The 23856-nt window shown below is 36.5% G+C and overlaps 1 protein-coding gene across 3 annotated transcripts in view; it reads left to right on the top strand.

The window, feature by feature from the left end:
* The window catches only part of AKAP6 (A-kinase anchoring protein 6), a 551024-nt gene that overhangs the window by 449454 nt on the left and 77714 nt on the right, over positions 1 to 23856 (top strand). For all 3 annotated transcript variants that reach the window (XM_057721871.1, XM_057721869.1, XM_057721870.1), the window contains 2 exons: positions 10893 to 11039; positions 14066 to 14290. In XM_057721871.1, coding sequence (XP_057577854.1) covers positions 10893 to 11039; positions 14066 to 14290 — 372 coding nt within the window. The remainder of the gene's footprint in view (positions 1 to 10892; positions 11040 to 14065; positions 14291 to 23856) is intronic.

The raw sequence follows: 23856 nt of genomic DNA, 5'->3' as shown, positions 1-23856 counted from the left end.
GCAGCAATGGTTATAACACATTTCTTAGATATCTGTTAGAGAAAGTTCTATATCAATGGAAGAAAATTTTTGAGAGTGGCATTTGTGAAGTTTCTTTTTTTAATTAATTAATTTATTTATTTATTGGCTGCACTGGGTCTTTGTTGCTGTGCGTGGGCTTTCTCTAGTTATGGCGAGCAGGGGCTACTCTTCCTTGCGATACGCAGGCTTCTCATTTCGGTGGCTTCTCTTGTTGTGGAGCACGGGCTGTAGGTGCTCGGGCTTCAGTGGTTGCAGCACATGGTGAACAGGCTTAGTTGCTCCACCCCATGTGGGATCTTCCCGGACCAGGGATTGAACCCATGTCCCTTGCACTGGCAGGCAGATTCTTAACCATTGCACCACCAAGGAAGTCCTGAAGTTTGTCTTTAAAAAAATCTACAGGAAGGATTTGTTGAAATATGGACCTAACTGCATAAATTGTATAGTAGAAGTTTCCTATAAAATATTTAGTCAAAAAAAAAGGACCCGAAAGATTTCCTTAAATTCAGGAATTCATCAAATATGCCTCTAAAGTAGGACAGATTGAAGATGATTTGAGGATTTGTCAATCAACCTTGCATTTTCTTTTTGTTCTCTGTATTTGAGCTCAGATTGTATAGCTTACGTTTTATGTGGTTGTATCTTTGCTCCATTGTTGTTCTCCTGGGTTTCTCTGCACGAGAATCTTATATTTGAGTCTCTTTCCAGCAAGTGACAGCTTCTCCTTAACTTGGTGTTTTTCAGTTTTGGCATTTCTTCTGCACATAATAATGTGATTGTTATGGCTTACCTGGTAAATGTGGGCCCAAAGAAGCTCAACTTTCTAAAATAGAGGGAAATTCTAGACTGTCTTCTGGGCCAGTCCTTATTCAGTGCCTCATCATCCCATAGAATATCCCAACCAGGGGCACGTCTGGTGTCTGCCTGAAGAACTCTGTTGAGTGAGAACTCACTATAGCCCAAGCTTTGTTCCTTCTTATGCTTCAGTCTTTGATCCCAGGCCTAACCTCTGAGGTCAGGTGAAACAAATTAATATTTTCTATTCAGTCTTCTAAATATTCCGAATCTGCTGATATGTTCTTCCCTCTCTTCTGTCATCTTCAACTCCTATTTACCCTTTGGCTGAATATCTCCAGCTTCTTCAACAGCTTGCTCCCTGGAGAAGTGTTGAATCTTTTCCTTTCCTTAAGTGCTCTCCTTTGGATATTTAATACATTTCTTAGGTCCCTCTTGGAACATGGAACCCAGTGAGAACCAGGACTGCAGGTTTGGGCCTAGTAAACCACAGTCAAGCGAATCTATCTGCTACCTTTCTTTTTTCTTGACTCTGTGTTTGTCTCAATCCAGCCCCAAATCATATTTCATTTTTTTATATTCCTTCCACTGTCTGTTGACTCATTGAACCTAAAGACAATTGAAGCCTAGTCACCTCTGTTCTTTTTTTTTAAATAAATTTATTATTTATTAATTTATTTATTCATGGCTGCACAGGGACTTCATTGCTGCACTCAGACTTTCTCTAGATGTGGCAAATGGGCACTACTTGTTGCGGCGCATGGGCTCCTCAGTGCAGTGGTTTCTCTTGTTGCAGAGCACAGGCTCTAGGTGTGCAGGCTTCAGTAGTTGCAGCATGCGGGCTCAGTACTTGTGGCTCACGGGCTCTAGAGCACCGGCTCAGTAGTTGTGGCACACAGGCTTAGTTGCTCTGAGGTATGTGGGATCTTCCTGGACCAGGGCTCAAACCTGTGTCCCTTGCATTGACAGGCAGATTCTTAACCACTGCGCCACCAGGGAAGTCCCTCGCCTCTATTCTTTGTGCAGTTTCTATATTTTTTTTCTTTTTTGGTGGGTGTGGGGGATGGTTATTAACTCTGTCTGGCTTGATATTTGTCCTATCTCCTTCTTAGATTTCATCTACTATGCCAGCATGTTGTGTTCCCTTTGGAGTCTAGTATCATTGTCTAAAATAGACATTGCGAAGTAGATGCTTGCAAATTCAGATCTAACTAGAGACAGATTGGCCTATACAGTGTTAAAAAGCTTTAATTCAACATATAAAAATTATAAGATTTCACATAAAAATATACATTCTATCTTCTCCACAGATGTGTACCTGGCCATACAGAAGCCATATTCCCACATAGGAACAGTTGGCAGAGCTGAGTAGAGAAACTTGTGCTTTCCTATCCTCCGTAATCCACACTACTTCCTCTTATTTTCCCTTGACTGGAATCAAATGTTAGTAATCATCACATATATTCATTTTCATTTAGCAGAGAAAATAGTTCTCTTTTTCTATGACCCCAGCAATAGTTAGAGTATGAAAGATAGAAGATGGCTTATCTACACTCAACTCCTTTATACTAGATGCCAGGTAGTGGGGTGCTGGATCTGGTTAGTTTTGGCTTGTGAGAGCTGATTGTTAAGTATTCAGGAGTTTTGCTAGCAGTAGCAACCATTGGTAGCTTGGAATCCATGATGATGGGAGTGTTTACACCAGGGAAATATAACTCCCCCAGAGAGCCAGTTTACTAGTATACCACTATCTATAGGTGCTTGAGTTTATGATATCCAAGATGAAATATGTATTACTCTTTATTGAACAATGAGATTAGTATAATCCGGCAATCTGATCAATATGCCATATATAAATTTTACTTATATATGTTCACTAATGAAAATACTGAATAAGACTAAACCAAAAAAGATCCCTATGGTATGATATATCCATTAAGCAGTGATCTTACAAATGCCTGCTCAACAGGTTCTTAGCAAAACTCCTTGTACTTCTGTACATCTAAATGATTGCGTCCTTTTCTCCTCACTTTATGCTCATGAAAATCTAATAGAAGCATATATACCTGATCCAGGAATTCACTTTCTTGCTGCAGGGATTTAAGTCATTAGATTCGGGGTGTATGTTCTTAGCAATTTAATTATGTTTAAAATCTGGTTAGTAGTGTAGTAAATAACTGGTATTGCTACAGAATTGCATTGAGGAGGTAATAGGATTGAATTTCTACACAAGTTGACACTCAATTAAAATTTCCATATATCCAATGAGTGAGCCAGTTCTTGGCTGGGGAGCTAGAACAAATGCCTTCCTCCTTAAGCCAATCACTTCAAAACAGGCAAAATTTATAATAAAGTCAAATCAAGACTCAGTGCATCAACTAAAATTTGAGTTTGGCTTATCAAATACAGATCAAAAGCAAGGAAGAGACTAGAGAGCACTCACGATATTTCTTTCTTAAATTCTTCTATTTTTTATTGACATTAGAGGAAAAATAACACATTAAAACCTCCTTACTGAATTACTGTCCTAAACCAATAGATCCATGGGGCTTGTTCAGCTAAAAGCCACAACAGACTTTGTAATGCAATGATGTAATCTTGGCTTTGTGTCATTTATATTCAACCTAAAAAAAACAATTTTCCTGAATAGACAGGCTGACAACAATATTGTTCAGTGTGGGTTTTTATTTGGATTCTTTCCAAATGGTTCACATGCCTTCACCGTAACACATCATGCCTGCTTACGTCTTTTTTTTTTTTTTTTTTTTGGCCTGAATTCCAAAGTTTTCCCCTTTTACTAGCTCTCTATTTTTCTTTTAAGGTCTCAGTTATGTTTGTAAAACTAACCAGCTCCACCACAAAATTAGGATGTATCTTGCAGAGTGCATTCATTTTACTTTTTGCATATTTTTCCCGAGGTCATGTCAAGGTTAGTTTGAATTCCATCCTACATTAAGACTTCTTTCACAGCTATTTAGCTCGGCAGCCTACTCCCCGCTGGGGTCTGCCCCTTGGGCACGTCAAAGCTTCAGACCTGACAAATCACACACAGATGAAGCTGTACAGTTTTTTAAACATTTTCATCAGTAACTTTTTTTCCTTTCTCACTATCCTCCTTCATGTTGAGATTTTTTTTTTTCCTCTGAATTACCGTTTCAGGAATGTTGATTTCTATGTGAGACAGTTTGTTTTTACATGACTTGCAAACTAGCAATATCATTTATTTTATAGTAAATCATACCAATAGCCTCATATTCACTAAATCTGCAGAGCGAAAGACCTACAGACCTACAGACCATTCTCGAATAGTATAACTGTAATTCCATTATTACAATCTATTCGTATCAGGAAGCTTAGTGTTGTGAAAGGTAGCTGTATCACAGAGTCTACCAGAATCAGAAAAAAACGTCAACCATAAAAATGCACCCAGTTTATAACATATTACCGGTTGAGCCTGGAAATGCTTCTCAAATGGTTAGCAATATGCTCTTATCAGTATTTTAGCAAATTGTGACTAATGGTGCAACTCCATTTCCTGTTTAATTGATGAACTTAAAATGCTTGGTTGCTAATGAGTGTATTAGCAAACAATGTCCCCTTCACAGGCTTAAATAGACCAGGATTTTTTAAAAGCAGCTTACTGTCTTTATTTTCATATAAAGAAAAATATTGACTGCCACAAAATTGCTAGATCAACTGAAGAAATGGTGTAATTATTGCTGTGTAGTCATTTTGGCAATGTCAAACAACCAGATTATAGTTTTCTAGTTCTCACACTAGAAAATGGTTATTTTCTTTTGCAAACCATGGGCTTTTCGTTACATTTTTATTCAGGACAAACACCACCTGAAGATCTTAACTGCAGACCAAGCAGAAAACTTAGAAGCTAGTGGAGAAAAAATATATTTGAATGAGTCTCCTCTTTTCGGTCCTCTTGTACGCTTAGCTCAGTATGAAAGTACGCATCGAAGGGTTCTAGAAAAGGTTGCTGGTTGAAACTAATTAAAGACAGGTCTAAACAGAAAAAGAAAAGGAAGGGGATCAAAGGAATTACATTAGGTGTCAGGACATTGTTTGGGGATATTTTATTTAGATTTTTGTAATTATATTCAGGGAAAGAGCTAAATTCTAAAAATGTCCATTTTGTGCCATAATTTCATATTTGCGTTATTTTTGCAATAAGATACATGTCAACAGGCAAACATCTTGAAGAAATCATTTCAGCATTGGTGCATTAACACATTATGGTGAAAAGAGAGGCTTGTGCTTTTCACGCAGTGCATTTCAGTCTTCAATTAATGTGAAAGCACTACAATGCCTATGCAACTTCTCTTGCCTAGTGGTGCACCATTTATCATTGCAGTTTTACATTGACCTTGACACCCACTTCATTAGAATAAAGATTGTCTACCATTTAGGTTACATTGTTCCTCTGCACAGAGACCCCATGCAAATTTCTGTTCAGATAGAAGAGCTGCGAGGCTGTCAGAGGTCATCTGCATTAAATGATTGCAGCTATTTTCCAACTGCTTCTTTTCATTCTACTCAATTCAGGCTAGGAGGATCAATCAAGTCCTCTGCCTGAAACAGTGGGACTGCTGGGAATATAACTGTTTTTGGTAGTAGTGGATATGCCCTAAACAGTATTAAATATTTAATATAAACTCATTAAAGGCCATTGCAAAGGCTTCAGAAAGATATCAAATTTATAGAAAATCTAAGGGGCTACAGAACCTTTTAAGAAATAAATAGAAGAAGAATAATCAATTTGATAATTTCAGAGAGTATGATTACAATGGTTTTGAAATTTAGTAAATCTTTTCTGTAGAAGACATTTTTCTCACCCTTGACCTGGGTATGTAAGGGACAAGACAGGCAGACTTGGTGTTCTTACGCAGTATTTTACTTAAAAATGGCAATGAAAAGTTTTCAGTTGTGGTTGTTTTTATTTTTGTCCTATAACAGTGAATTTTGCTCTGGGTATTTATTTTAAAAGGCTTGGTATTTGTTATGTAAAAGGAATGATTGGAGAAATAAGTTGCCAGGTTTCCTACTTAAGTTTTCTGAGTGATATAATTGGAATTAAATTATTAATGGGAGATACTTTAAAAAAGATTGTTTTATGATCTTCTATTAGGGAATTTGCAATTCATTTTAATATTTGTAGTTTGATTTATATTAAAGATAATGCAATCTATGTCCAATTAACAATACATGGCCAATGTAATGTGATTTCCAGATCATGCAAATGGAATAAGCTAGAAGAGGGGGGAAAACTCAATTCTTAACCTCAGATGTAATTTGCTGTGCGAGTTCTGGCAATTTTAAATGACATTGCAGTTTTTAATTTTTCCAAAGGCTCAGCAGCAGATTTATCCCAATCAAGAAAGCTTATTATTAATTTACAAGGACAATTGTAGGAGTCTTTATAATTTCTCTGTGCAGTTATTCACCATAAATTGCTAATGGTAAAATACAAGGAGTGTTCAAGAAATAAAGACTATTATTTGTCTTGGGCTTGAACCCTCTTCTTCAATCTTGAACATCTTCCCCAAGAGTTGGTGATATTGGCTCCATGTGAAACATCGCATGCATTGTGAGATACTGGACACTGGTGCTCTGAAAAAGGGTGCAGCGCAAGAACTGCTGCAAAGGGGACACTGGCCTCTAGCAGATTCCTGCACTCGGCATGTACAGCTGAGCTGTGGACCCTGGACTTTCATATAAAAAGACTCTTTGTTCACCACTGAATGGCATTAGGCATGGACTTGCTGAGGGGCCACCATGAAGCCTCGCATGAGGAGGGCAAACACTAGCCTGAAAACACAATACTGGAGTCATAGACAGACACATCCCTGCATTTTTGTGCAAAAATGCATATTTTCACGTGTAATTCTGCCCGTGGTTTGATGTTTTGGTGTGTTCCTAGCATAAGCTTTCTTGTTGATAAACTATAACACATTTTATTTTCTCAGTGTATTTTCTCTGTCTTTCTGTCTATCTGTTATGCGTTTATGGGAAAGGGGATTATGCTGGATATACAGGTGTTTACGGTATTACTTTGTACTGGGAAAGATAATCAAATGATAATTCTAATAACTAGATCATTTTCCTTGCTTTTACTCGTCTCATGTAAAATCACATGAAGCCCAGTTAAAATGCAGTGTAAGATGTAAATACTCCAACCCTGAAGACAGCGTCTGACAAGCCTATTTTAATAATCAAGAAAATTCTTTGGTTTAATTCTTGTGTTTCTCGTAGCCAAAACTTCACTCTCCGCTCAGCAATGTCTGGTCTCTTTTCAGCATAACCAACAGAAGCACCATACAAAAGTCTTACAATGGATGTCTTAATCTCTCTGTGTGCTTTTAGAGCATTATTTTGAATTCCATCATGCTGCCTTTTTTCTTTCCTCTTCTGAAGTTTTATTACAACAGCAGAATTCCCAGGGAGCTTTGGGGGCAAGGTTCACATAATATAGCCCTGAAGTTTTGCTTAGGTGGAATCCATCCCCCAATTCTGGCCATCTTTTGATGATCTTTCTATTTCAAAAAGATTCACTGGGTAGCGTCTTGTAGCATTAGCTGTATGTAGTTTATTTTTTATTTTTTTATTTACTAGACAGTAAGCATCGACATCCCTTTCATGATGCTTTCTTTCTCTGACCTCACAGTGACAAGGCATCTTGTTCTTTAACATTGAGGGAGGCAGAAAAATGCTTGAGTTGCTCAATGTGTGCCTTCTATACCAGTTTCAAAATGGCTTATTCTTCTGGTTTCCATGGTGACAATTAACACTGTTTCAAGGCATTGTTCCAGTCTCCATTTGGGTAGAATTTTCGGTGTGATTTTTAACAAAAAAAAAAAAAAAAAAAAAAAGGTTTTAGGAGGGATAAAAAGCCCCTTTAGCATAACTGTCAAAAAAGTTATCTCAATCAAGTCTTCATGCATTTCTAATTATATTTACTTCAGAAATCCTATTTTGGCTGACTTCGTTTTATAATTCAATTTTAGTATTTGTGCTTTTAAAAAGTAAGCACTGAATAAGAATTTTCTAAAAACTTCTTTAATTCTTCGTTTTAAAAATGAGCTAGTGTTTGTGGTCATTTTTAACTCTGTTTTTAAAGTTTTCTTTATGTATCTCTATATACGCACAGGAGTGACATTTAGAGTAGGAGTGGCCTGTGTCTTTAATTTAGATCATTCACATATCTTTTAGGAGGCTTCATTAGTCAAAATTGAATTGGCCAAGCAAATACACTTAATAATGTAAATATGCCCTCTCAATAGAGTATATTTTATTTTTGACTAGACAGAGAGGGCCACAGCAGGTGCTGTGGGGAAATTAAATACTGGATGCTTATTTACCTTAGCACTCAAGAAAAGCCATCTGACTTTAACTTTGTTAATCTCATTTTTGGCTATTGAAAAGTAGTCTATATCATAACATCCCTAGACTATAGGACACAATGGGGCAGCAGCCTCTGCTCACTTACTGCTGTGTACGGAATGAATATGAAGACAGTTTTCTCACCACAGCTAAAGTAGCCCTACTTGATAGAATGACCAAGAACTGATAGAGCTGGCACATTGTCCCGTCTAATGCTTTTGAAAATGTTGGCGAGAGAAAAGCAAAAACATACAAACATCAACAAAAATATAACCCTCTGGCATGATGACATATACAGCTTGAGGCCCTAAATTATTTCAGATTCAACCTTCAGAGTACTTCAAAAATTAAAATAAATATTTTTATCTTAAGTTACATGACATTCTGTTACCTCTCACGCACATACCAATACATCTAACGATTATCTGGATTCTCTTAGCTTTTATAGTTTGAAGGCAGTGTCCATCAATCACATCTTTCATCACTCTGTTTATACAGTAGGTTACGTGGTGACAAAGACAGAGAGCATACATGAAGACAAGTTCTCTTTAATGCAATAACCTCTTATAATAGCTGTTACAATGACTACCAATACTAGATTTCACAGAGTAAATTATTTTATTATGTTTAAAATTAAATTAATTGCTTTTTATATTTTTATTACTACAAGACTATGATTTTTATGGGACACATCTAAAGTGTTGTCTTTCTTGACTGAACTGCTGTGTAGGAGCTGTTCAAAGTTGGGGTAAAGAGAGTTGGTGAGCTTGTTACAAGAGAAAGTGATGACTGGTCAAGGCTGCTCCTGGGTGGCACAGCTGGAGGGCACCCCCTGTCAGTTAATGCACGTGGCATAAGCTACAGATTTGAATAGAATTCTTCTGCTTGCTTGAAATGCTAGTTCCTCTAATATTATGTCAAAGAAGTCTTACCAAATTAATTATGTAAATCTTTGTCAACAATGTCATCTTCAGATAAGGATCTGATTACATAAAGCAGGTTGCCCTCTCCTCCAGTCATCACTCTGATAAATAAAACACTCTTCAGGTTTCTAGAATACTTGTTGTGTGTTGAGTCCAGAAAACTCGAATGGACAGTGTGTTTTATAAGTGTTGGAGTAATGTGGTCCTGGTAATTGCCTGCCATTAGAAAATGTAGTCAGAATTCCCATGTATCACAGGCCAAATTCTGAAAGAGCTCTAAAGCAACCCTTGATTCTTTTCATTATGCATATTCATGTAATTTTGGATACTCTTAACACCCTGATCAACATTCATTAATACTATGAAATGCTTTAAATCACCTCATTTAAAACATTTTGTTCTGTGATCCATAAATGACTAGCATTTGGAGAAGTTTACATAGTACAAATGATGTGCATGTTTAGTGTAAATGAAAGATTAAAATATGAAACTAAAAGTATGCAAACATATGCAGGAAAATGCTGGGGGCCTATTAACTGAAATAGGGATCTCACACCTTCTTTTCCTTTAAGCTGCTTCCAATTGTATTTTAGTTTGGGATCTTATATAATATCACATTTTCAAGGTAAATAAAATCACCCAAGTGCTTGGTCATGGTTTGAACTTGCTGATTTCCGACTTCGCCCAGACAAAAGCTTTTCTTTTTAGATATAAGGTGCTCCTCTTAGCTCAGTTAGGACAATGGTGCAATACTACCAAGGACCTCAGTAACCTAACTTTTATGCCTTGAAGTAGGAAGTTTAGGGATTATCAATATACATTTGGAAATGTGCTAAAATTGTAAAATATGTTTAATACTTTAGCCAGAATCTAGTTTTTCTACTCAGAGATGTTTTTATGTGCATGTTTAAAAATACATCCACAGTCATTTATAGTTGTCCATAATATAGGAGTTTCTAACTATGAAGTTATCCAAATAGAGTTATTTGAAGAGAATCACCATAGTAACTGTCACATTAAATAGCACCTAAGTTATCACTAGCAAAACATGTTTTAGGAGACAGTCACTTGGCAGTTTGTTAGAATACAATGTATATTGGGGAAAGACAGTTCTGTAATCAATTGTGATGTTTAGGGACATTTTACAGTAATCAATAAGGAAGTGTAGATTTGTAACCATTCTCAAAGCACTGTTTGGTTTTGTTTGGTTTTGTTTTTTTCTGCTCTCTGTATGTACCTCTTCTCCAAGCCCACAAAGAATTTTTAAGGAAAATAAAAATGAAAAGAAAAATGGTAACAGAATTCAGGGGACTTACAGGATAAGGAGAAGTTACCCAGTTTTTAGGGATCATTTCATTTGTGCCACTCTGAAACTAGTCCTTTGGAGGGCAGAAATAAGTGATGGGCAGTACTCTGGAGCCAAATGTTGACCAAAACTAATTGTGATATTAAATGCCCCTAGACCAGGTATTTTCGTGTTTGGAATATTTTAAGGTAAAGATCAAATATGTGTACAAAGTTTTTAAATCTTAGTCAGCTAAATGGAATACCTTGGATGTTTGTGTATGTGTGAGAAATATATATATATTTTTAACTGTTTTCAGCAATTTTTCTCAACTACTCAAGGTTCTTAGTTTAGCCTCCCCATTAATTTTATTAGAAACAAAAACTTTTAACATCCATGAGCCTCACTAACTCTGTGCTCAAAGATTTTCTAAGAACACCTCTTTCCCTAATGGTATCTTTTTTCTCTTCCTGTTTTAGCGATACAGCGTGGAAATGTCCATCAGGGACCTGAAAAAGACGGAGCTGCTTAGTAAGGTTGAAGCTTTGAAGAAAGGTGGCGTTTTACTACCAAATGATCTCCTTGAGAAAGTGGATTCAATTAATGAAAAATGGGAACTGCTTGGGGTATTTGCATTTTTATTACTGTTTGTAGGTTATGTGTACATTTTTTGTGTAGTGAAGTACTCTGTCTGATTTCTAATTTGAGGCACAAATATCTCTCTCTTTCAATTCACCACCTACATTTCAAACAAGCTATTCATGCTGTTATGGGGGAAAAACACTGCTTTTCCTCTTCTGTTGATTTTTTTTTTACTCTGAGCTTGTCTCCTCTCAGATTTTTAATAATTTTGATTCTTTAATACATAAAAAAGTAAGTAAAATATGCCATGTGTTATGGGTATGCACCAAGTCAACTATAATACAGTATATCTGATATACACTGCCTGTCATGCTTGAATGAATGTTAATAAAATTTATTCTGAAGGTACATGTTAGAGACATCCACTGTTTAACTATTTACTGTACCCTTCAGATGAAAAGTGGAGTTGTCACTACAGCTTTCAAGTCACACTAAAACCACCAAAACAAAGATGCAAATTGAACCCAAATCTGAATTGCAGAATTAAATCGGCCTCTGTTTGTGCCTCAATTTCCAGCTCACTTTTAACAAAAGCCAAAAAAAAAAAAAAGTTTCATGTAATTCATTTCACGCAATGATGGGCTGGGTCTCAGCCAAAGACTGAGATGCAAGAATCTGGCAAAAAGGCAATATAGAGATTCTGTTACCCAGAGACCAGGATGGCACTGTGCAGGAGACGGTACTGTCCTTTTGTTGGAAGACAGCTGAGAGAGAGAGGTTAAACTGTATTTTTTCATCAACTTCTCTCCTAAATTGCCTTCACTTCAAATCAAGGGTAAGCTAAATTTGTCAATTACTTAAATGATTAATTATAACAGCTAAGTATGGGTGGTGTGAGTTATGAAGCATGATTTTGCATGCCTTCCCTTTCCTACCTTTTTTTTTAATTTTTAAAGAAATAATACTCCAAAAATATTTTGAATAAAAAGCTCTCCATGTACCTTGATGACTTGGAGGAATGCCAGTGTTCAGTTTATGCCATGCTTAATCTAGGTGATTAAAAAACTGCAAGTTTAAATCCTTGCTTTCTCATCTAAATTCACCACACTCTACAGTTGTGCAAAGTAACTTAAAACGTTAAAAGTTTTTACTCTGACCTATTGTTACATTACTTTTCAATAGTAATTAATGGCTTTCATTTTATAATATGGTGATTTAAATCAGAACCTACTAAATTCTATAGAATTCATTGATCTCATATAGAAGAAATGTAGTTAGTGTGTATTTTAAAAGACTGTTTACTAAATAGATGAGAGCAGAACTTTATATGCTTGATAGGTAAAGCGATAGTCTGCCTATGCTGTATTTTCACATATCTATTTCTAATTTGATAAATAATTAACAATAATATTTTTGGAAAATTGTTTGAAATATGTCGTGTATATAGCTCCCCAGACAAAAATTTTAAATCAAGATAATACTAAAAAAAGAAACAGAATATTTAGCTATGCTTTATGAGCCAGATACCTTAAAAATGGTTGCCATTTTAACAAAATTATCATTCAAATGCAATTTGCAGAGTTTTGTAATGATTTCTGGGGAGAGAAGGGTGCAGGGAAGATTTTAACAAAACCTGTGCCACACTACCACCACCAGGCATACTGCTTTAATTGGCATGATTACATTTTAATTGGCATGAAAAAAATTTAAAGACAAGGATTTTAACTTCTAACAATAGTAAAATAGAGGGATATGGTTTTTAATATTACTTTCATCTAAGGTGAACAGTGTGGAATGGAAATACATTAGAATGAAATGTCAGTGGTGCGTACAGTTTAATCTGTGAAATTTTGTCCCCTGTGCTGCATATTACTCTGTCTCAATTGCATATTAAACAACCCTATCAAGGCAGGCATTGGCATCTGCTGTGCTGACACAAATTGTGAATTAAATGAAATTGATGTCCTCTGTCGTATATTTATGAAGACGGACCATTCTCTGAAGTATTCTGTTTATGAAGAATTTATGATTGCAAACTGTTCCAGAACAAAAAAGTGGCAATAAATTCTTTTTTGTGACCCTACCCTCCAAGGGCATTGATTTCACCTCCTGCTGCTACTTTTGTTACAGCATAAAAACAATAGCTAAATCTGGATTCCACTGAGGGTCTTCAAATTATCAATATTTGCACCATGAAAATACAAGGGTGTTGCCAAGAAAGGCTATTTTTCTGTTACGATCTCCTAAAGATACTATTTACAGAACACTACACAGCAGATGGATGTTTGTTGACTTAATTTTATTTGTATTTTAAAGCTTACTTTTGTAGGTTTAATTCACCATTATAGATGAACTCCTCCTGATTCTCCAAAGAGAGTGTTTTCCACCAAAAAGAAGAAAAAAGCCTTTGCTGAATGCACCTAGCAGGCTTCTAGCATAGACGATTGGGACTTATTTTAACACATATTTTAGAAAGTCTAGCATCCACAAATGCAAAGTGGGAAGAATTTAAGGGTTGAACAATTTCCAGGTCAGCTAAAATCAACAACATCACCAAGGAGGCTACCCCTTCTTAACAGTCCTGAGTCGTAAGGTTTGAGGAGTTGTACTTCACACACAAAAAAAGGAATTTAATTCTCCATGCACGGTCTACTCTTGGCCTCTTTAGTATATTGATTAAACTCAAACTTCTCTCTCCTGAAAATTTTATGCAGAGAATTTTTACTGTAAACTCCTGTCTTGAGAATTCAAATGAATTTTTATCAGTGACCATGGTGAACTTTTAGGTCAAAGCTCCCTTTCTGTTAGAGGAAATTAGAAGTGAATGAGATCCTCGTAAGCCCCTAGTGGTAGTCAGAACAACACCCATGGCTAGAGAATCGAATCCTAAATGGAACATTGAGCTAATCTGAACTGAATGTCGGTTGTGAGGTGGCAGGTGCAGGAGACACCTTCCAGGTGGCTCTTGTCACCAGCCAAACTGTGATATGTATTTGGTACCTATGCTAATCAATGTTTTTGTTTTTTTACTATTGGTGTTTTTGTTTTTGTTTTTCATCTGCTGCATTAGAAAACCCTAGGAGAGAAGATCCAGGACACAATGGCAGGGCACAGTGGGTCGGGTGCACGTGACCTGCTCTCTCCTGAAAGCGGAAGCCTGGTAAGGCAGCTGGAGGTCAGGATCAAAGAACTGAAAGGGTGGCTAAGAGATACAGAGCTTTTCATCTTCAATTCCTGTCTGAGACAAGAAAAGGAAGGAACAATGAATGCTGAGAAACAACTGCAATACTTTAAGGTAATAAAAAAACAATCAAAGTTGATAAAAAGCTTTCTTTATGGTAGGGATGAAATATTTATCAAGTACGTAAAGTATTATACCCATGTATCTATGTATCACTGTGCACTTAAATGTTTCCTTGAATTTATAGACACCCTCCACATTTCTTATATGCCAACGTCTGTGTGTGTATAAAGATGAACATTAAGCATATCAAATACACATTGCATAGGGGAAATCTCTGCTGTTTGTGTGTTTTGTGCAATGTCTGTTGAAGGAGGGCTTTGAGAAATTAAAAGCAGACCAGCAAACACTAAAGATTATTGAGGACCTTGAAAGGCAGACCTAAATGTTCTATAAATAATGTGGCTAAAAATACATCCACAAATTGATATGATAAAAGCACATGATTTAATTGAAGACCATTAATGCTAACAAAAGGAAACATAATTTTTACATATGACATAATCAACTATTTATGGAAGGAAAAAACAAAGTAAAAGAGGTTCCTACGTTAGAAGCATTTTCCACTGTAGAAAAATGTCAAGCTTAGCAACACAGCTGTGTGCACGTTTGTCATACGTCCGTGGAGAAGCCTTCCCCTCATTTGTTCCCATAGTTTACACCATATCTATTCAAAAGCAGTTTAAAATTCAAATATTTGCTCTCACTGGCCACACGAGCCTGTACTACTTGAGCCCTCCCGTACATGCAGTGATTATTTGGGCTCTGGCTGGTGTCAGCCTAAGGCTTTGGGGTTGTAGAACATGAATTTGCTGACTTGAAAGGTCTGAAAGAGGAGAAAGGGGAAAATCAAGAAGGAAAGAACTTTTTGAGACCAAGCAGCTGTTTCTTCTCAAAGTCTTCCTGGACCAGGTTTTATTCATCTCACCCCTTCTGCCCTGCAATTTTCCAGCAATCTACATATTGGAGAATGTAGTCACATGTAGTTCACCTTCCCTCTGCCAAACAGACAGGCTCCCCTTGCTCACCTGCATAACCCACGAGGAGGCCCCCTCCGAGGTAAGACCACAGTACTTCTCAGTAAACTGTTCTCATCACACACCTACACATTGTTTTGCTCAAACTCCTTGTCCGCCATTGAGCTGAAGTTAAAACTAGACGCTAAAAGTCTCCTGCCAAGGCAAATGGGTTTCACTATCTAATATCCAGATGATTTCTTATTTGACCTCCGCTTGTTTCACTCTAACCCTCCATGGCAGGGAGATCGAGTCTTCACATATTTCCCTCTGTGTTATTTGAACTTAACAGGTACCTTATGAATCATCCTGGTCATCAGTAGGCTAGATGTTGTGAAATATATTTTCTCTTTATAGTATCTAAATTGCAGCATTAGTGAACTGGTTAATGGCCCCAGTCAGTTGTGTGACCTTGGTCATAGTTCATGCATAATCCCTGGTGCCTCAGTTTCTTCGTCTATAAAATGGGATGCTGGTAATATTTATCTTACATGGTTATGAGTTCATATATGTAAATCATTATTTCTGCTTTTTGTAATGGTGCATTCATAAAGGATAGAAATCTTTTAACATTATAAGCCCAAAGATGTTACATAATAATTGGAAGTAGTAGCAGGAAGTTTGTTATTACAATTATTTATATACCTGCCTACCTGCCCACATATCTCATACACAGGTAATTGAAAACCAGGTTTTTTTCGCATCCACTATTATTATAAATGGAAGCATAAGCCATTCTGCATTAATTTTACTGATGCTGCCAAATGACATTCGCTTTATGCTTTAAGGGGTATACAGTGTCATCAATACCATTTTCAGTTAGGTCCTAGTAACAAATTTAAAAAAGATTAAGAGACACAGAGAGAGACAGAGAGAAGTCTCTAGGCTTCCAAATCATTAAATAATTCCTAGGAGTTCTAGTCATTTACTGACTAATACTTTCTAGCCACTAGGGAATATTCACTACACCTAATTCATTATTTACCATGTGCATCTTAGTGCCTGAAAATAATCATAGAATTTTTCTTTCAAAAGTACCAGAGATTATCACATGCTTTTTGCTTTTTTATTTCTTCAAGGACATTTTTTCCTTAGAGTACTTTTTCTTCAAAGGCATTTTTTACCTTAGAGCATTTTTTATGTTTTCAGTATCACTATTCATTAAACTAAGTACTTCTATGCCCAACTCATTTATTTAGCTATTTTTAAAATAAGATCGTAAATAGAAACTTTCCTACCCCAAACAACAGGTAGGATCTTGATGGTAATGTGTTCCTCATCATGTATTTTTCCCCCTTATTCCATCCCCTGCTATCCTTATGTAAAATAATTCTGGTCCTGAATCCCTCGTTCTTTATTTCGTTGCTTTCCTCTGGTAGGAAGGAATACCTTTAAATTAGTTGTTTTTAATTTTATTAAAAGGTAATCATGCTATATGTTATCTTTTAGGACTTCTTTTTCATTTAACATTATAATTCCAAGATTCATTCATCTCATTGAGTATGACTATAATTCACTTACTTTGACATTGTGTAATATTCCATTGTGAGTATATACATGTATCTCATTTAACGCTAATAGCAACTTATGAGGTGGGTATTAGGATCCTGATTTTGTAGATATGGAAACAGGCACATGGATATTGTTTTGTGTGTCCAAAGCCATATATAATGAGTGGTGTAAAATTAGGTTTTAAATCCAGAGCCATCTGACTCTAAAGCCATTTCTCTGAACTGCTTATGCAAAATTGATACTTATTGGTATTTACCGAATGCCCTTCCATGGCAGGTGACTCAAAGGGAAGAGCAGGACAGAACTAAATGTCATTGTTTCTTTGTAGTAGTTTATTAGACACAGTCTTCAGCAGTTTTGCCAGAATAGCAAATGGCTATAGCTATTAAAGCTCTGGGGAGATAAAAATATTTGTGTTTTTTTGTTTTCATTTTTGTACAATATCAGTGTAAATTTCTTTGCCATGTGTCACTTTTTAAATTGAAACTTTTAAAACTTTTTGACATTATAGAGCCCTGATGATTTTTCTATATGACCTGAAACTCTAGTCCTTTCTATAGTTTTGACTTGAGGAGTTTGATCAGGTAAGCTAAGTGAATCTAGCATGACAGTACTTTTTTTTTAAAGATAGCTTTATGCATGTCTTTTAGAATAAATGTCTTTGCTAGCCAGAATTATAAATATTTCTGAGCTATTTACTCTTTAGCACTTAGTGTATGATTAGTTGAATGTTCTATATATTACCACATTCATTGGAAGAATGAAACCAAATGTTTGTAATATAATAATATTGTAATATAATGTTTATTACCTATCAAATAATCATTGGTAATAGGCATATGCAGAATAAACACTTTTTACTTACCACAAATCCAAAAACAGATAACCTCTGCCTTTCTAAGTGATAAAACCACTCAGATAAGAGAGTTATTAAAGAACCTCTGTGTGTCGGAAACTCTTTGCCACGTTCCGCCTCTTCTTGTGGGTTCCCAAATGTCTTCTGCTGTCGCTGGTCACACAGAAGACAGGCTTTCTCCACAGGGTTTAGCTCTGTGATTCTCCATTCTCTAAAATCTCAGGCTTTTAACAGAATGGATTTCTTTATATGACACCCAGAGTAATGATAGACAAGCCACAGTGCAGCACCCAGGAGAACAGGGAGGGAGGGTGCTGCATATGAAAAGGAAAATCCTTCGCTTTGTAGACACAGCTCTTTCCTTCTCAGAGCTTGGTCTGGGATGAGAGAAAGGATCAGAATCTGAAGTGTTCAGAAAAAAAGAAAAAGCAAGTGTGGAATATATTCTTTTTCTTTGAGGCAGTAATGTGATAAATATGGGATTAGACACGAGGCAAAATTCTACCTAAGAAAGAGTCAAAGCCCTGTATGGGCGAGACACGAAGGTGTGAACCTAAGAGCCCTGGGACAGAAATGTAAAACTCTCCAGGAGTGAACACACCGTGACAACAGAATGCAGAGAGCACATCAGAGATGTAATGAGGCCAGCTGGCAAAGGGCCCCTTAGAGCTGTGTGTGTGCAGCTTCAATGCCATTGGCTCAAAAGCATTACTTTTTAATGATGACCCTTCAGAGAGAAAAGAAAATAATTACTTAATCATATGTTCCTTGTACCCCATAACTAAATTCATTATACTGAAGACTCAAATCGTGGGGAAATCATCCATTACCAGCTAAAGGAGGCTGCGGCACTGGACTGGCCCCAGAACCAATCTGGGAAAGACAAGTTTAGACCAGCCAAGAGGCTCTGTCACCGAGAAGACTGAGTGGAATAGATTTCGTAAACTTCTCAATGACTGATGTCCCAAATTTGCTTGCCAATTTAAATTTGACCAAGCACTTTTATGCATGTTATTATATTTAAACCTTACCCTAATTATATAAGTTGAAAATTATGGTCACCCTCTTATGTGTGTTTTTATTTCTTTTTGTGAATGAAGAACTTGAGATATGGAAAGTTAATGTGACTTGTTTGAATTCATACAGCAACCAGCAGCAGAGACACAGCAAAAGCCTTGGTCTTTGGGTTCAAATTTTAGTATTCGCTCATTCTGTCATTTGCTGACCCTTAAATAAACATTGAAACCTTGTTTTACTCTAAATCAAGTGTTGGCAAACACTTTCTGCAAAAAGCAGATAATACAATCTCTGTTGCAGTTATTCAACTCTACTGTTGTAGCGTAAAAGCAGCCACAGACAATATGTAAATGAATAAGTATTGTGTGTTCAATAAAACCGATTTACAAAACTATTTACAAGAGCAGTCAGTGGCCAGCAGACCTTCGCTTCCTGACCCTGCTCTAGATTACAAAAATTATCATAAACATGGGAATGGGTACCATCTGCATCTCCTTTAAGGAAAGGAGGCTATGCAAGAATTGTATTAGGAGGAACAAAACACTCTTTAAATACTTGTAACAATGACAGCCAGTACTTATTGAGGGTTCATAAGATGTGAGTCACAGTTTCGGAGTTCCTCCATTCACTTATTTAATCCTCATGGCCATCCTGAGGCAGGGGGTTTATCATCCCCTACTTATGGATGAGAAAACTGAGGCAGGGAAAATTGAAGTAAGCTACTCAGGTTAGTGAGTGATAGAGCCAATAGTCAGACCTAGAAAGCCTGTTCTGGAATCTGCTACTACTTTGTAGACTCAGTACTCCCTGGGTCAAAGATCTATTTCTGGAAAGAGAAAAACTCACTAACTCGTAACTTACCCTGTTGTTCTTCACCCCATTTATGATTACTTGGAGAGCCATCTAGAGAGTGTTGGGTTGTAACCTCTTCAGGAGTTTCCCCAGTATAGCCTGAAACCAACCCCCATAGGCAGAGGGCAAGAAGAGTCCAGAGAAAGAGCAGACCCCTCCAGATTGGTAGGTGGCAGGTTTAACAGGAAGGGGAGCTCAGGAGGTTTGTCATGGGCAGCCACAAGACAAGAAAGTTCCACACCCCCAGAATCTTAAAGGCTTATATAGAGGCCTGAACTGGGTTCAGTCATGCACACAGTCCAGATAGTCTCATCACCACACTGTTTTTTCAAGGCCGTATTCATGGGGCAGCTTCTAAGGGCAGGGAAGGCAAGCAGAACACACATTCCAAGGACAGGGGAGGAGACGAGGAGTCCAATTGCCCGGGTTCAGCTTGAAGGTCAAACCGATAGTCATGTCTTCTTGATGACCCGCCCGCCGCCTCCCCACCCCCAACAGAGGACGTCAGCAAGTCAGTGTTTTAAATCTTGGAAATTACCATTTTTAGAGTAGGGTCTTTAACAGGATTTCAGATTAACTGTGAAGTATGCAGCGTTACTAATTACTCTGAAAGGGAATATCTCTGATGTACTTTTACAAGGTAGATAAATAAAAAAGCTAAACACAGTTCACATGCTTTAAGAAGTACTTTCCCAAATCTCACTGTGTAATTTCCAGAAATAAAAATAGAACCAATCTAGCCAGACGTTTAGAGGGAATTTCCCATGTCCACTATAATCAATCTCAAATGGCACCATAAATAATCACACTTCCTGTGTCCTTCAAAATCCATATTTTTAAGGAGATAAGGTTGAAAGACAGAAGAGAATATGTTGGAAATTTTGAGATAAGAGAAAGGAGGCCACGGTTCCTACAGGTCCATGATCATCTCTACTGCTGTGTCTTGGAGCCATTACAAACTTGGTAATGATGCTATTGGCAAAGCTGCAAACAAAGAATTACAGTAACTCAATCTGGCTGTAACAAAAGCATGTAAACTGCTTTCAGAATCAGACATCAGACAGGATTTAATCCTTTGTATATGTCTTAAATACATTTTTAAAAGAGCTATTATATTAACCATGTGTGTTCATCAAAAAGAAAGTACTGAAATCTGCTTTTATTAGATATTTTCCCCCACTGTATATAAAAAAAAAAATCCATTGCCTAACATGCCTTTGGAAGTAATTTTGAGTACTTGGATACAATCCGGAACTGCCTTGTAAAGAAAAAAACATTGGCTGGGTTAAGGTTGAAATTCAAAGATAGATTTAAATAAGTGTTATTCACACTACCATCTTGGGGTAATGGCAAGACCCACAGGGAATTTTTATAGGCAGTCCCAGTGTAAGCCTTCTAAAGGAAAAGAAAATGGAGTAACAAAGGCCTAATTCTTTCTGAGTACACCTTTTTCTAGAAGATACTGAATGATTCCCGCAGTGGGGCATTCTGCTCCTGAATTGAGGATTCAAAGAGGTAGCCGTATACTCATTTCATATGTGTCGATTGTATCACTGCGCTCAGTTAAACCAGATTCATGGAAGTTAAAAGCTGCAGTGCTAATCTAGAAAGATGACAGAGAGAAGTCACCCCTCCTTACTTCATTGCTGCCTAGAAAGCAGGAAAGAACTGCATCTAGGCTCTGAAGCCACAGTGATGAATATGTCTGTTCTTACTTGATTTCCTAACATTACTTAAATGTTATTTTAATTGTTAATAAACTCAAATTAGGAAGAAACTGGGAGTATAGAATTGCAAAGCTGTCTCCATGCTCTACACGTAGATAAGACTGAAGCTGTGAATCTGATCCACCATAGTGTAGATCAGATTCTACACTGTGTGGGTTCAAGATGCTTGAGCTTATCCTCTCTCTACCTATTTCTAATCGATGATTTTTCTTAAAGCCCCACATTTCTCATTTTAAAAATAGTCATAGTAAAAACACTTACCTCACAGAGTGGCTATGCATATTAAATGAGATAATATATATGAAAGCTCCTTAAAATAGAGCCTGACTAGTGAGAACTCAATATAGTTTAGCTATCAGCATTATAATTACTATAGCATAAGCTTGTCCTTTTAAATAAACTTTTATTTGTAATACAGTAGGGCACATAGATAAAGTAAATGGTAAATAGTAAACAGAGAAAATTCCATGTGTTTCAATTACTTCAGGATTAGTTGTATGATCTTTAAGAATTAAATTATCTATTAGTGGAATCACTGGCCTATTACTGTTTAGGTAAGATCCCAGGAGAATTGTTTTCCTCTCAAGACCAGAACAAAAGGAGGTAATCAGTAGACCCCCTAAATTTGCACGTTGACCTGTGGACTGGACAGCTTTTAGGGGTGCAAAAAACTAGGTCTCAGATTATCAAAGGAAGGTCTCCACATTAGACTGCTTTACAGCTTTTGAGCAAGGTGGCAACGCTTGTAGGACATTTTCTTTCCTACTTTCGGTCTCCCTGACCCTCTTTTGTAAACAGCCCTTTACAGCTTCATCATGTTTCTCAGAGTACTGCTCAACACAGATACACATGTACTCCCCCCTGCCCCCCCCACACAGTTAGAGCTTCATTTAAGGAAACAAACAAAACTTTTTTTTTTCAGTGTTCATATTGAATTGTCAATCATCTTTCTGTAATTTTATCACATCATTCTTTTATACAATGGTATTTATTAAATATCCTCACTAGGTTCTGTTAGTGGGCAACATTGTGATCTAGGATTTTTAGCTGTGTAATCTCAGCAAATAATTTTTTTCTCTTTGCCCAACATTCTTTATTTGTACATTTAGTTGAAAGAGTTCAACTCGAGCATTCTGTGATTCTGTACTAGCGATCTTTTTCTATCAGTAAATTTATTCCATTGTAGATGCTGCTTAATTCCTCTAAACAATACTTTTGGTTTGGCACAAACTTTCTGGTATATAACCAACTTTATATGCCAGGATTCATGTTTACTTCATTGAAAATGATGCTTGAGAAGGACAAGGCATCTTTTGAACCAAAGTTGCAATGTTGTTGCCTTTGGCACGGTGATAGCTTTCTCTTCCTACCCGTTTCACTTCTAACATTATAGTGTCTTTATAATTTGAATGGAGATATATAAACTGTAAAGGGAAAGGTCTTCCTAGTTATAAATTTCAGTCAGGATGGTGACACAGGTAACATATTTTGTTTCATCAGGACTTGGTTGATTTAAAAATAGAAAGAAATATGCCAGTTAATTACTGGTGCAGCTAATAGTATTATTTTATTAATATAATTACATTCTTTCTCATACTTTCAATAGTTTCTTTTGACATTTGCATTTATTTTATAAGAATATGAAAAATAATTCAGAATTAATTCTTTATATGTTTTTTATTGTCAACATAATTTTTTATACCATGGTTTTCCATTTAAAAAAATTATTCTTAGTACTGACTATTGTATTGTCATCTAATAATTTTTATAGAAAAAGTACATTCTTGGTATATTCTCCAAACCATTGCATGTCTGAAAATGTTTGGTTTTTTTTTTTTTTAACCTCATATATAAACAATAGTTTGACTGAATAGAAAATTTTGTTATGGGGAGTATAATCTTTTGCCATCAAAACTGCTGATGATTCTGCTGGCATTTGTAATGATAAAGGAGAAGTCTAATTTTTGTTGCCACATAGTAACTTTGTTTTTCACTTGTATGTGACTGGGTGTTGGTCTCTTCATTTCTTTTGCTGGGAACTTGGTGAGTCCTAATTGATTTTGAAAACTTAAGTCCTGCTTTAGATCAGGAAAGTTTTACCTACTATTTGATTATCATAAGTTCTTTATATGTTTAGTTCCCTCCTTTTGAAAGTCCAATTCAATGCATATTGATGAGCCTATATTGACACATCATACATCCAGAGTCCATAGTTTATGTTACGGTTCACTCTTCCTTTGTACGTTCTGTGGATTTGGAAAAATGTATAATGATGTGTCCATCATCATGCAGAGTATTTTCACTGCCCTAAAAATCCTCTCTGCTCTGCCTATTCATTCATCATCCCCCACTCACCACCCCAACCTCTGGCAACCCTGGTCTTTTTACTCGCCATAGTTTTGCCTTTTTCAGAATGCCATATGGTTGGAATTATAGTATGTAGCCCTTTCAGATTGGCTTCTATCACTTATTAGTATGCATTTAAGATTCCTCCATGTCTTTTCATGGCTTAATAAGTCATCTCTTTTTAGCACTGAATAACATTCCATTGTCTGGAGGTACCACAGTTGATTAATTCATTCACCTACTGAAGGACATCTTGGTTCCTTCCAAGTTTTGGTAATTATGAATAAAGCTGCT

Source organism: Hippopotamus amphibius, chromosome 2, assembly GCF_030028045.1.
Source record: "Hippopotamus amphibius kiboko isolate mHipAmp2 chromosome 2, mHipAmp2.hap2, whole genome shotgun sequence".
NCBI lineage: Eukaryota > Metazoa > Chordata > Mammalia > Artiodactyla > Hippopotamidae > Hippopotamus > Hippopotamus amphibius.
Note: the sequence above shows the minus strand (reverse complement) of the source record. Positions and strands in the feature narration are given on the sequence as shown.